Raw genomic sequence first — 14,814 nt, forward strand, 5'->3', positions numbered from 1 at the left:
AGCCGACACAAACCGGATCTGTCAGCAAATAACACTAAGATTGATTATGCATTCAGAGGAAATGAATGGACGGCAAAGCCGTGAATGTCCACAAAAAGAATTTTCTGGAAATTATGCAAACCACTTTCATTTTATATAATAGTAAGAGCAAAAGAAATGGGAATGGAATGAGAACAGGGGAAATGCAGTGGATTTCTCACACAATTGATCCATGAAGCCCCGCCTCTGAAAACTGACAAATCGGAACGTAGCAACTGTTGCCACCCACTGTATTTTCTGACAAGTCTATTAAAGTGCTGTTTGATCAGATAGTTTTAAATGGACTTTTACAGACATCATCCAAAAATATGGTGAAACAGTTTCTGTGTCACTTATAGTGACAAGACAGAAGACACATTGTATTTTTCTTAGCTTTTTCAACTCTTTAAACAAATCTTGAGAAGTTCCTGCTGATTAAACTATATCGCTCCCATTCCCAAATGACTGTAAAACATCAGTAAGAGCGCCTACGCTTGCTGCAAGATACATTAATGATGATCATGTGATTTCTAAAGATTAAAAACTGTTTCCAAAGTTTATGCAGCTCTAATAAGGAATTGTGGAAAAGTACAATTTTTAAAAGTAACAGTTTCTAGAATTAAAACATTTAGAATGTAACAATTTTAAAAGTAACAGTTTATCGAAGTAAAATCTTAAGAATATAACCATTTTAAAAATAAGTTTCTAGAAGTAAAATCTTAAGAATGTAACAATTTTAAAAGTAACAGTTTCTAGAAGTAAAATATTTAGAATGTAACAATTTTAAAAGTAACAGTTTCTAGAAGTAAAATCTTAAGAATGTAACATTTTTTTTTAAAAAGTAACAGTTTCTAGAAGTAAAATCTTAAGAATATAACCATTTTAAAAATAAGTTTCTAGAAGTAAAATCTTCAGAATGTAACATTTTTTTAAAAAAAAGTAACAGTTTCTAGAAGTAAAATCTTAAGAATGTAACAATTTTGAAAGCAACAGTTTCTAGAAGTAAATTATTAGAATGTAACAATTTGAAAAATTAACAGTTTCTAGACGTAAAATCTTAAGTATGCAACAACTGTTTCCAAATGTAATAACTACGGGGAAAAGCAGTGTTTTCTGTCTTTTGATATATTTCTGATTTATGGAGTGAATCCAAAACCCTCTCTGTAAATCCTTTAACTCTAATGTCAGCAAAATCAAACAAGAATTTTGATTCTGACTTTATCCAATGGTCAGACTTCTGTTCTAGAAAGTATGGAAATTGGTGTATATTTAATGAGATACTGCCTCATTTGCATATTTAAACATAACATTTCAGAAAACGTGTAATACAATACAACTGAATCATCTGGGGAATATATGGTGATTTCTACAAGTTTGTAAACGGGATAGTTCAACCACACGCCATTGACTTCAGTATTTTTTACAGTGAAGCGACGCAACTGATGCTGGTAGGTCACATGATAATGACAACATGGTGAATGTAGTACATTCATACTACACACATTCATACTATATAGAGTATGAAAAGAGTAGTCAATGCAATTTTGGAATCAGCCAACGGTCACCCAAATTCTTCAAAATATCTTCTTCTGTTCAGCCGAAGAGTGAAATTTCACAGAAATTTCACACTTTTTTATGTTCTCATCATTTGCAAAGAAAGTGTCTCATGAATATTGCATCACAAATGGCCTACTTTGCTGTTCCCAGACCAGTTTGGTTCTTGTCGTCTTCTCCAGACATTAGCTGGACCCGGATCAGGAGCGTCGGCCAACATCGGCAGCGTGAGCCTGGCGTCTGACAGCTCATGCAGAGACAGCCGTTTTCCTCTCAGAAATTCCTGCGCGTTGAATTAATGGGAGCAGTTGAGGGTGTAATTGCAGTGCTGGAGTCAAAGCTGTGAGACACGATAATGTCCGCTGAATAAAAGCCTGGCAGAGTTTACGTACTGAACAATATTAGCGGATTACACACATCAAACAAGCTCTGATTAATGCCTGAGAGGCAGGACACAGTCGAAACAGGAGGAAATCGGAGATAATTGTATGAATATTTGAAAGCGCTAATGACCTAAAATCATTCTGCACAATGAAGAGTGCACTAGAGGAATCTTACTTTCTAGCACAAGTCGATTTGTGCTGAGCTTGATTCTGTTGAGAAGGACGTTTGATGATGATCTTGATCTCAGGCCTAAAGATTAAGGCTTATGAAAGTGTTTTTGTTTGAGGGTGACGATAAATGAGGGATTGATGACGTCAGCTGAAAAGGAAAGTCGTTTGAGAGGCGGAGCAAATTATGCAGATAAGTCTGTTTTGATTTCATGTGCATCAAGCAGTGTTATTTTAATATCACTGAGGAACTGTTATAGCCTTTTATTAATATTTTTAATTTTTGAGTTTTTATTTTTTATTTTAAATTTGAGTTAATTGCATTTTAATTGTTGCACTGTAAAAAAAAAAAAAATGACATGATCAGTAAGTCATGACAATATATGTTTTTACATGAACTCATCAAAATAAGTTACAATTTTCAACTTTTTTTTAAAATAAATATACAAAATTCAACTCATTTTTTAAAGTCAGTTTAATATAATTTAAGTTGAAATGACTACAGCCGAGTTGATTGTACTTAAAAATATAAAGTAGCAACTTTTTTTACAGTGCACGTTTTTGTCATTTTTATTAGTTTTCTTTTTTACAAAACATCCATATAATTTTTCTATTATTTTATTGCAGTTTTAGTTAGTTTACTTTACTTTACTTTTAGTTATTTTAGTGCATTTAGTAGTACTGAATTGAATGAAAATGATTTTGTCTGGAATTAAATGTTTTTTTAATATATATTTTTATTTCAGTTAACATTTCTTTTATTTGAATACATAGAAAAACAATGCAAATGTATATAGAAAAGTGAATGGAAAAACATGTTCTGTGTGAACGGCCCCAAGAGCACCTTTGCTGCAAGACACATTAATGATGATCGTGTGATTTCTAATGATTTCCAAAATTCATGCAGCTCTAATAAGGAATTGTGGAAAAGTAACAGTTTCTAGAATTAAAACATTTAGAATGTAGCCATTTTCAAAGTAACAGTTTCTAGAAATAAAATCTTAAGAATGTAACCATTTTAAAAGTAACAGTTTCTAGAAATAAAACATTTAGAATATAACAATTTTAAATGTAACAGTTTCTAGAATTAAAACATTTAGAATGTAACAATTTTAAAGTAAGTTTCTAGAATTAAAACATTTAGAATGTAACAATTTTAAAGTAAGTTTCTAGAATTAAAACATTTAGAATGTAACAATTTTAAATGTAACAGTTTCTAGAATTAAAACATTTAGAATGTAACAATTTTAAAAGTAACAGTTTCTAGAATTAAAACATTTAGAATGTAACAATTTTAAAAGTAACAGTTTCTAGAATTAAAACATTTAGAATGTAACAATTTTAAATGTAACAGTTTCTAGAATTAAAACATTTAGAATGTAACAATTTTAAAAGTAACAGTTTCTAGAATTAAAACATTTAGAATGTAACAATTTTAAAAGTAACAGTTTCTAGAATTAAAACATTTAGAATGTAACAATTTTAAAAGTAACAGTTTCTAGAATTAAAACATTTAGAATGTAACAATTTTAAAAGTAACAGTTTCTAGAATTAAAACATTTAGAATGTAGCCATTTTCAAAGTAACAGATTCTAGAAATAAAATCTTAAGAATGTAACCATTTTAAAAGTAACAGTTTTTAGAAGTAAAATATCTAGAATGTAACAATTTTAAAAGTAACAGTTTCTAGAAATAAAACATTTAGAATGTAACAATTTTAAAAGTAACAGTTTCTAGAAATAAAACATTTAGAATGTAACAATTTTAAAGTAAGTTTCTAGAATTAAAACATTTAGAATGTAACAATTTTAAAAGTAACAGTTTCTAGAAATGAAACATTTAGAATGTAACAATTTTAAAAGTAACAGTTTCTAGAATTAAAACATTTAGAATGTAACAATTTTAAAAGTAACAGTTTCTAGAAAAAAATCTTAGGAATTTAACAAATCATATATATATGGTCATGTGATCTCAGCAGTGGTCAGTGATATGACTGCAGTCTTAAAGGGCCAGTTCACCCAAAAATGATCATTCTGTCATCATTTACTCAAGCTCAAGTTGTTCCAAACCTGTATGAATTTCTGTTCTCTGCTGAACACAGTATTGTTGGTCCCCATTGACTTCTATAGTATCACTGTATGGTTACAAACATTTTTCAAAATATCTTCTTTTGTGTCCAGCAGTAGAAAGAAATTCATACATGTTTGGAACAACTCAATTATGACTATCTTAACTATCTCTTTAAGTAAGTAGACAGATATGTACTTCACTGCACCTCTAGCGCGCGCGACCGAGAGCTGACGTCACTGTCTGAGGCTTCGGTCCGTTTCTGTGTTTCAGCTGCCATCTAGAGGTCAGTATGTGAATTTACCGAATTTGTTTATTTTAGTTATTTTTTGTTGCATTTTGTTTCCTCAACGTGACCTCCATTCTTATATTAAAACGATAAATACTAATAATAAAAATAATAAAATTAAATCCAACGAAAATCCAACAACCCTCCCTCTTCCTGGTGCGTCATCTCTCTCTGCGCCTTCGCGTCATCAGCGCGCGTCCCGTCCTGTTTGGACCCCCAGTTTCGGTTCGTGAGTCCAGCAGCAGCAGCAGCACGATGATTTCAGCAGCGGTTCTGCGCGGTCTCGCCAGTCTGACCCGAGCACGAGCCGCTCACACAGGTACAGAAACACGCGAGCTCGATGGAGCGTCATGTGATCACAGGAATGTCATTGACCTTCATTCACTCGAGTTGATGTGATAGTGGCAGATCATGAGTTGTTGTTAGAGGGGTTTGTGTGATTGTAAGTGTTTGCCCTTGTAATGACCCTCATCATATTTGCCAATATTGTTGTTTATATGTGTATATTATATTCTAATACGGATGTAACTAAGATTTTCGTCACATATAAGATTATAGATCTTGATCTTGTTTTGTCAGGATTCTTTGATGAATAGAATGGATTTATTTGATGCATCTTTGCTGAAGTATTTTTAAAAACTTGCTGACCCCAAACTTTTGAATGGTAGTATATCATGGTTTCTACAAAATTTTAAGCAGCAAATCATCATATTGGAATGATTTCTGAAGGATCATGTGACACTGAAGACTGGAGTAATGATGCTGAAAATTCAGCTTTGATCACAGGAATAAATTATATTTTACTATATATTCACATAGAAAACAGCTCTTTGAAATTATAATATTTTGTGATTTTTACTGTATTTTTAATCACATAAATTCAGCTTTGATCACAGGAATATATTATATTTTACTATATATTCACATAGAAAACAGCTGTTTTAAATTGTAATAATATTTTGTGATTTTTACTGCATTTTTAATTAAATAAATTCAGCTTTGATCACAGGAATAAATTACATTTTACAATATTCACATAGAAAACAGCTGTTTTACATTTGTAATAATATTTAGTGATTTTTACTGCATTTTTAATTAAATAAATTCAGCTTTGATCACAGGAATAAATTACATTTTACTGTATATTCACATAGAAAACAGCTGTTTTACATTGTAATAATATTTCATGATTTTTACTGTATTTTTAATAAAATAAATTCAGCTTTGATCACAAGAATAAATTATATTTTACTATATATTGACATAGAAAACAGCTGTTTTAAATTGTAGTAATATTTTTTGATTTTTACTGTATTTTTAATCAAATAAATTAAGCTTTGATCACTAGAATAAATTATATTTTACTATATATATTCACATAGAAAACAGCTGTTTTACATTGTGATAATATTTCGTGATTTTTACTGTATTTTTAATTAAATAAATTCAGCTTTGATCACAAGAATAAATTATATTTTACTATATATTCACATAGAAAACAGATATTTTACATTGCAATAATATTTCAGATTTTTTACTGTATTTTTCATCAAATAAATGCAGCCTTGGTGAGCAGAAGAGACTTCTTTTTTGTTGTTTGTTGTCAACCTTTTGACCTGTAATGTGTGTGTGTATATATATATATATATATATCTACAGTACCAGCCAAAAGTTTGGACACATTACTATTTTTAATGTTTTTTTAAAAAAAGAGTCTCTTCTGCTCATCATTTATTAGATCAAAATACAGTAAGAAGTGTGAAATATTATTGCAATGTAAAATAGATATTTTGTATGTGAATATATAGTAAAGTTTAATTTATTTCTGTGATCGAATCTGAATTTTCAGTATTCACTATTGGTATTATCTTCATATAATGCATACATGTTTCTGTATTTCTCATTTACATCTGAATCAGATTTTGCTCTGATCATAAGAGCAGGTTTTCCGGTCTGAATGTTTTCCTCGTGTTTCGTAGCTCCGCTGGCTGTCAGATGTTACTCTCATGCAAAAGTGGAGACGGACGAGGAGTTTGACTCCCGCTGGGTGACGTACTTCAGCAAACCCGACCTGGACGCCTGGGAGCTGCGCAAAGGTGAAGAACACCGATGTCACACACTGATAGATGACAACTTTGTTCTTTAGGTTCGAGTGAAGGTGTGTTTTGTTCTTTGTCTTCAGGTATGAACACTCTGATTGGATACGACCTCGTTCCTGAACCGAAGATCCTGGACTCCGCTCTGCGCGCTTGCAGGAGATTGAATGATCTGGCCAGTGCGATTCGCATCCTAGAGGCCGTAAAGGTCAGAGAAACACATGGGCGGGGCTTGATTTTGTCTGATTGGATGGTTGTGGTTTGCTATTGGTGGATCTCATGTGAGTGACAGGTTGCCCCACCCTCGTCATCAGAGAAGATGCAAGTTATTCTGATTCAAGATTACCAGGAACATGAATTTAAAACGCTGATAAATCATTTATAATAAACACCCAGTATTTTCCATTTTGATATATCCAGGAAATTAGAAGGCCGGATTCAGGCTGATGAATTATTACTGGACTCTAATCTTCATACGCACTGAAAAGGTCATTCATGTTTAATTACAGAAGAGGCTAATCCGCATCCGTTTGCTCCGTTAATGCCGTCAGCGGGCGGAAGGTTAATTGTTTTGCGTGTGTGAGTTTGTGAGTGTGAATCCGTCTCTCGTGTGTCATCATTAACATGCCGTTCACGCTCTGTTGTTCCCGTGTTTTGTCAGGATAAGTCGGGTCCTCATAAGGAGATCTACCCGTATCTGATCCAGGAGCTCCAACCCACGCTGCAGGAGCTGGGCATCTCCACGCCGGAAGAGCTGGGCATCCATAAAGTCTGATGCTGATCAGAGATCCTTCAGAGCAGCTATAAACATGTTGGTTCTTTCTCATTTCACTGATGCTTTTAAATGCAAAAATGCACTAATGTGTGTCTTTAATACTGTGTACTTGCATAAAAAATTAAGTTGTACATTTATTTATTGTGTGTTCATGTTGTAAACACGTTTGCTGCAGTTGAGGTCAGATATTATAATATTTATATAGAAATAATAATCTAATATATATAATTAAATGTACAGATTTGACATTACTATTTTATTCTGTTTCCTAAAGGCTGGCCTGTAATAATGAGATTAATGACAGGCACTTTGTTATATTTTTATGTTTCTCTTCAGGTTTATACCTCTTATAGTACACTAATGATGGTTGAAAAAAGGATAAAGATGTGTAAATATTTTCAAGATAATATTGTACACATTTCTAACAATGTCATACTATATAAATAGGTCTTTGGACATTAAATATATATTAATATAAATACTACTATACTATATATTAATTAATGTATATATAAATAATATTAAATATTTCTGTATATATATATATATAAATATAATATTATAATTTATATATATATATATATATATATATATATATATATATATATATATATATATATATATATATATAAATAACAAATTAATATATACATATTAATGTAAATACTAATTTACTATATATTAATTAACATATATATAAAATATTCTATATTAATATATATAAATATAATATTATAATAAATTAGAAAATAGAAAAATTAGAAAAATATTATATATTTATATATATATATATATATATATATATATATATATATATACAATATTATAATTTATAATATATATATGTAATTATGTAAATAAAATAATATTATATTAATATATATATAAATAGAATATATATATGTGTGTGTGTGTGTGTGTGTATATATATATATATATATATATATATATATATATATACAAATTAATGTAAATACTAATTTACTATATATTAATTAACATAATACATATAAAATAATATTGTAAATATAATATAATATTACAATATATTAATTCATATTAATATAAATACTACTATTATATATATATATATATATATATATATATATATTTATATGCAATATTTATATACTCAAAGTGTTTTAATAGTAATACTTATATATTACTATTAATATAATATTAATTTAAATATTACATTATTAACATAAATGCTACTATATTAACATATATATATATATATATATATATATATATATATATATATATAAATAATACATATTATGTTTATATAATATTTATATAAAAAATTAAATATATAAATATAATAATAATATAAATACCACTATATTAATATTTTTTTTTTCCTTTTTTTTATTAATATGTATATATAATATTTATATATATATTTGGAATAGGAGTTCCTTGAAATATTTAGAGGTTCGCAGCATAAAAAAGTTTGAAAATTACAGAAAATAATTAGATATAATTACATACATGTATTTTTAAATATACGTACAATATAAAAACATGCATGTGCACATTAACAACACTATATCGAAATGATTAATGTAAATGTTAGTATAGTAGTTTTTAACCATTATGATTCTTTCACTTCCGAGTCTGATTGTTTTTAGGCGTGACATGTTGCGCATGTTGAAATCATGTCTCTGTTTCTGTTTCAGGGTTTTAATGGGGTTTCTCTACCTCTCACTGTACGATGTTCAGGGAGTCAAACTCGTCTCGTCCCTTATGAAATAAAGGACCCAATAAATGAAGCAATACTGAAGGAGTGTGTGTGTTTTTCTGCTTCACTGTCAGTGTGTTTGAACGATAGTTTGTACAGTAAACGATCACTGTCCCTGAAAATAACTAGACAATTGTATAAACAGAGTCCTATCACCATACATTCATTATTTATATACTTTGTAGTAAGTGTTATCAATCTTTGTAACGTTTATAGTTAGTTTTTAGCACAGGCTGCAGTAGCGCCGGAGCGCCTGTGGTGGCAGCAGCGCGCAGAATCAGCTGAGCGTGACGTCAGGCGAAGAAGAATCTCTGTTTACAGCTGTGTTTAAATGACGTTAGCATGAGTTTCGACAGTGTGATTTAAGACATGATTTCTGATTTAAACTTTCATTCTGGAACCCCGACATGAGCGACGCGATGGAGAGCCGAGAGCAGCGCACTCTTCTGTCCGAGCGCGAGCCTGCAGCCGAAAACAAGGTGATTTTAATGGATTTTAGCTCAGATCATCTGTTGTGTTAAACATCAGTAATGAAGATCACGTGTTCAGGGAGAGTTTAGCAGCAGTTTGTGTCATCCGAGAGTTTGAATGATGATTGTCAAATCATGAAAGCATCAAATATATCAGAATTCAAGTTTATTTGCCAAATAAGTAGCGCTAACAAGGAAACTGGCTTTCTAATCTGCACCGAAATGTATATCAAATAATATTTAAATAACACACACTGATATAGAGCGTTTTATATTGTGTTTATGCACAGAATATACAATACAACACAAATACAGTGTGTGTGTGTGTGTGAGAGAGAGTGTGTGAGAGTTTGTGTGTGTGAGAGTGTGAGAGAGAGTGTGTGAGAGTTTGTGTGTGCGTGTGTGTGTTTGTGTGTGTGAGAGAGAGTGTGTGTGTGTGTGAGAGTGTGTGTGTGTGAGAGAGAGTGTGTGTGTGTGTGTGTGTGTGTGTGTGTGAGCGTGTGTGTGTGTGAGAGTGCATAGGTGTGTGTGTGTGTGTGTGTGAGCGTGTGTGTGTGTGAGAGTGCATAGGTGTGTGTGTGTGTGTGTGAGCGTGTGTGTGTGTGAGAGTGCATAGGTGTGTGTGTGTGTGTGTGAGCGTGTGTGTGTGTGAGAGTGCATAGGTGTGTGTGTCTGTGTGTGTGTGTGTGTGTGTGTGTGTGTGTGTGTGTGTGAGCGTGTGTGTGTGTGTGAGAGTGCATAGGTGTGTGTGTGTGTGAGAGTGCATAGGTGTGTGTGTCTGTGTGTGTGTGTGTGTGTGTGTGTGTGTGTGAGCGTGTGTGTGTGTGTGAGAGTGCATAGGTGTGTGTGTGTGTGTGTGTGAGCGTGTGTGTGTGTGAGAGTGCATAGGTGTGTGTGTGTGTGTGTGAGCGTGTGTGTGTGTGAGAGTGCATAGGTGTGTGTGTCTGTGTGTGTGTGTGTGTGTGTGTGTGTGTGTGAGCGTGTGTGTGTGTGTGTGAGAGTGCATAGGTGTGTGTGTGTGTGAGAGTGCATAGGTGTGTGTGTGTGTGTGAGAGTGCATAGGTGTGTGTGTGTGTGTGTGTGTGTGTGTGTGTGAGCGTGTGTGTGTGTGAGAGTGCATAGGTGTGTGTGTGTGTGAGTGTGTGTGTGTGTGTGTGTGTGTGTGAGCGTGTGTGTGTGTGTGAGAGTGCATAGGTGTGTGTGTGTGTGTGTGTGTGAGCGTGTGTGTGTGTGAGAGTGCATAGGTGTGTGTGTCTGTGTGTGTGTGTGTGTGAGCGTGCATAGGTGTGTGTGTGTGTGTGTGTGTGTGTGAGCGTGTGTGTGTGTGAGAGTGCATAGGTGTGTGTGTCTGTGTGTGTGTGTGTGTGTGTGTGTGTGTGTGTGAGCGTGCATAGGTGTGTGTGTGTGTGTGTGTCTGTGTGTGTGTGTGTGTGTGTCTGTGTGTGTGTGTGTGTGTGTGTGTGTGTGTGTGTGTGTGAGATGAATGCAGTGTTATGAGAATAATCAGGTAGTAACATCTTCTGTCAGTGTTGATGATGACATCAGTTGGTGTTTGATCATCAGAGAGTCAGTGATCCTCAGGCAGCAGAGGAGAGGAGCACAGCGGTGGAGAAGAGAGGACCGTACCTCATGACCAAAGCTCACGCCCTTAACAGCAAACTCCGTAAGTACTGCAGAGGTCTTCAGATGGAGTGAAGCATGATGGGTAACTGTAACAGTTGAGCTGAGTTTCTCTGTGACTCGATCTTCAGAGAAACAGCGAGAAACGGCCAGAAGAGCTCTGCAGAAGAGAGGCTTGAGTCCAGCGAGAGCTGCGCTCCATCAGCCCCGACACAAACCAAAGACGTGAGTCTGATGATCTGATTCACACACATCTGGGCTTGAGATTCAATGCAAATCTACGGTTCAGAATACGGTTCAAACGTCATTTTTGAGTTTATAGCAGAAACATTGCAGTGCGCTACGTTTTCTTTCTCTGTGGCTGAAAAATTATGTAGTTTTGGTTTTTATTAATGTTTTTAAAAAAATTTTTTTTTTTTAAGTTCATTAATTTTATTTTTAGTAGTTTAAAATTGTTTTTAAAATGTCCAAGTAGTTTTTATTTTAGTTTTTGATATTTTAGCACATCAAATTCAACTTAATTTAAATCAGAAATGTTTCCTTGACAACTAGCTGAAATAAAACAAGTTTGAGTTTTTATATTTTACTTTATTTCAGTTAATGTTTATTTTATTTCAAGGAATGAAAAATGTTTTTTTAATGGTTTTAGTTTCAGTTTCAGTTTTAGTTAGCTATGTGCTGAAGTACTAAAATAACTAAATAAACTAAAACTATATAGACAGAAAAATGATGAAAACAAGCAACAAAATTGTAAAAGTTTTAGTAAATTTGATCACAAGTACAGTAAAAATGTATGTAGTTTTTTTATGTTGTACAGAAAAGTTAATCTTTTTGTGATCTTTAGATATATATATATATCTGCTTTTGAAGCTAATATGGCAATAAATTCAAATATTTATTTCAGTTCACATTTAATTATTTTATTTCAAATGTTTTTTTGTTTTAGTTAACTATAATTACCCTGAGTTGAAGTACTAAAATAACTCAATTTAAATAAACTAAAACTTAATAAAAGCTAATTAGACAAAAACAAGCATCAAATTTAATAAAACTTTAACTATAATATATAAAATTTCTCTGACGATACCAGTAGCCGATTATTGAGAATATCTGCCGATATATCGGTGCATCTCTAAAAAAATACTATGAAAACAATAACAGTATATCAATGATATTAATACAACACTGAACACAGATGAATTAAAACTAGAAGTCAGTTTATTTATTTATTTTATATCACTGATCATCAGGCAGAAAAATTGTAAAAACTAAATTTCAGAAGTAGAGTAATAATCAGAAGTACAGTAAAAACTTATGTAGTTTTTTGTGTTGTACAGAAAAGTTTATCTTTTTGTGAGCAGAATTTTATATTTATATATTTTTAATTATTGTTACCTGTACCTGCTTTTGAAGCTAATATGGCAATAAATTCAAATTTATTTCAGCTCACATTTAATTTATTTTATTTCATTTTTTTTATGTTTTTAGTTTTAGTTAACTATAATTACCCTGAGTTGAAGTACTAAAATAACTCAAACTTAATAAAACTATATAGACACAGAAAAATGACAAAAACAAATTTACTTTAAAGGTGCAATATGTAATATTTTTGCAGTAAAATATTCAAAAACCACTAGGCCAGTGTTATATATTTTGTTCACTTGAGTACTTACAATATCCCAAATGTTTCCAACTATTTGTAAATCATGAAAAAACTAATTATTGTTATATAGCTCAACACGTTTAGTCTTATTGTTTAAATCTAATTTTCTTGATGTTTAGCGAGTCTCATGCTTTACCATGCCTCAGAGAAAAACACTATTTTGTGAAGTAGCTAACATAGCATAATCAGATACAGCTTTATTTTTAGTAACAGTAATGCAGCATTTTCTCCATCATACAATACGTTTTAAAATGAATTGCATGTCATTTATCAACACAATCATCCAGCATTTAATATGATATTGTAAAATCGATCTATCTTACTGCAGTGTGTAACAGTGTCTCACAGCAGCCGCCGAGCGAACGCTCAGAGTAACGTTATAACATCATTTTCACTCTCAAATGTATCTAATATGATAAACAGAGCTGCGTTACCTCATACTCATGACCGGAAAAGCGGCAGCGGCGCCGGCGACTGTGTCATAATAAAAGTCCCGCTGCTCGTGAGGCGTGTGTTGATCAATCGCTCCAGCTCCTCGTTCAGCTCCACAACACTCGCTCCTGCTCTGCTTCACACTACAGTAACGTTAATAATCACATCCATGAACATGATTTCTGCCCGAGTCCAATCCCTATTCTTTTGCACTGTTTGTTGAGGTGAAGACCACATGTCCCAAGATTCTGCGCTCTAACTTAGCGTCATCAAGCTACGCCTTTGTTTTGAATAGGCCTCTAGTGGACAGAAAATATTACACATTGCACCTTTAACTATAATATATAAAATATTTTAAAAAATGGAGACGCACCAATACTACATTTCTCCGCCAATATCAATAGACGATTATTGAGAATATTGGCTGATATATCGGTGCATCCCTAAAAAAATACTATGAAAACAGTATATCAATGATATAAATACAACACTGCTGCATATGTGTATGAATGCACAGATTAATTAAAATTAGAAGTCAGTTTATTGATTATATCATTGATCATCAGTCAGACGGATGTGTCTCCGTTACAGTAAATGAGTCTGGCTGGTTTGCTGAACGGCCCGTTATTAATGATTAAAGCAGGTTTGCAGGTGTGTTTCACACTGATCAGTCCTTCTTTTATTTCTCTTTGACAGTGGATTAGTTCAGTGCTGTTTTCTCTTCTCTCTGCAGTGTGAAGTTCAATAAGGGATACGCTGCCTTGAGTCAGACAGGAGAAGATTCACTCATCTCACTGGATTCAGACAGGTAAGAATCTGGAAAACATATTTTACGATCAGACGAATCCCAAGAAAGATCTGAATTAGAGAAAGTTGTGTGATTTGATTTATTGATTCAGTGTTGTTTGATTTCATCAGTGATGCAGAGCTGGATTGTTCATCTGGATATTCCTCAGCAGAGGTTAGTCAATGCCTTTCAATTGTTTGGTAAATCCCCAGAGTTAAATCAGTACATATGTACTATAAATAGTACATATGGTCCCTCTCTAAATAGTGTTAAAATAACACTGAAGCAGAGTTAAGTTTAATGAGATAATTAAGCGATTACTTAAGTGATGATTGAGCGTTAGTGATGAACACCTGCTGTTAACAAGCAGAATCACTGAAGAAAAGACAATCCTCCTCTGCTGAGATCTTAAGAGATATAATGTCTTTTATCTTCAGCTGATTTCATCTAAGACTGTGACTTAAGTCAGTTGTAGTTCTTGTGTTTTTTATTTCTTGATTCTGCTTGTTAACAGCAGGTGTTCATCACTAATGCACAATCATCACTTAATTAATTGCTTAATTATCTCATTAACTTTAAATCTGCTTCAGTGTTACTTTAACACTATTTAGAGAGGGACAATAAGTACTCTGAGCAGAGTTGATTTAACTCTGGGGATTTTGCTTAGTGGTGTGAAAGTGTGTCGATGCATCATTATGCACTGATCAGATTCATACAGAATTAAATAATCAATTATAAAACTTTCACA

General features: G+C 32.5%; 2 protein-coding genes across 2 annotated transcripts in view; both read left to right on the forward strand.

The window, feature by feature from the left end:
- The first annotated feature begins 4,636 nt into the window (after positions 1-4,636).
- LOC125254308 (cytochrome c oxidase subunit 5A, mitochondrial) lies at positions 4,637-9,136 on the forward strand. The gene is made up of 5 exons (XM_048168885.1): positions 4,637-4,798; positions 6,459-6,575; positions 6,662-6,783; positions 7,237-7,386; positions 9,033-9,136. Exons 1-4 carry the CDS (start codon positions 4,735-4,737, stop codon positions 7,348-7,350), a joined length of 417 nt encoding a protein of 138 aa, XP_048024842.1. The 5' UTR covers positions 4,637-4,734; the 3' UTR covers positions 7,351-7,386; positions 9,033-9,136.
- Positions 9,137-9,350: 214 nt separating this feature from the next.
- Positions 9,351-14,814, forward strand: part of fam219b (family with sequence similarity 219 member B) — a 7,869-nt gene continuing 2,405 nt past the window's right edge. Inside the window, exons 1-5 of the mRNA XM_048168884.1 lie at positions 9,351-9,573; positions 11,128-11,227; positions 11,316-11,409; positions 14,013-14,087; positions 14,198-14,240. Of these exons, the coding sequence (XP_048024841.1) occupies positions 9,502-9,573; positions 11,128-11,227; positions 11,316-11,409; positions 14,013-14,087; positions 14,198-14,240 (384 nt within the window). The 5' untranslated portion in view covers positions 9,351-9,501. The remainder of the gene's footprint in view (positions 9,574-11,127; positions 11,228-11,315; positions 11,410-14,012; positions 14,088-14,197; positions 14,241-14,814) is intronic.

This window comes from Megalobrama amblycephala, linkage group LG19, assembly GCF_018812025.1.
Source record: "Megalobrama amblycephala isolate DHTTF-2021 linkage group LG19, ASM1881202v1, whole genome shotgun sequence".
NCBI classification, from domain to species: Eukaryota; Metazoa; Chordata; class Actinopteri; order Cypriniformes; family Xenocyprididae; genus Megalobrama; species Megalobrama amblycephala.

Excerpts from the sequence above, each read along its gene's own strand:
- LOC125254308 (XM_048168885.1), top strand. The coding sequence starts at position 4,735 with ATGATTTCAGCAGCGGTTCTGCGCGGTCTCGCCAGTCTGACCCGAGCA. Across the intron at positions 4,799-6,458 it reads AGCACGAGCCGCTCACACAG|CTCCGCTGGCTGTCAGATGT; the intron begins GTACAGAAACAC and ends CGTGTTTCGTAG. Across the intron at positions 6,784-7,236 it reads GCATCCTAGAGGCCGTAAAG|GATAAGTCGGGTCCTCATAA; the intron begins GTCAGAGAAACA and ends GTGTTTTGTCAG.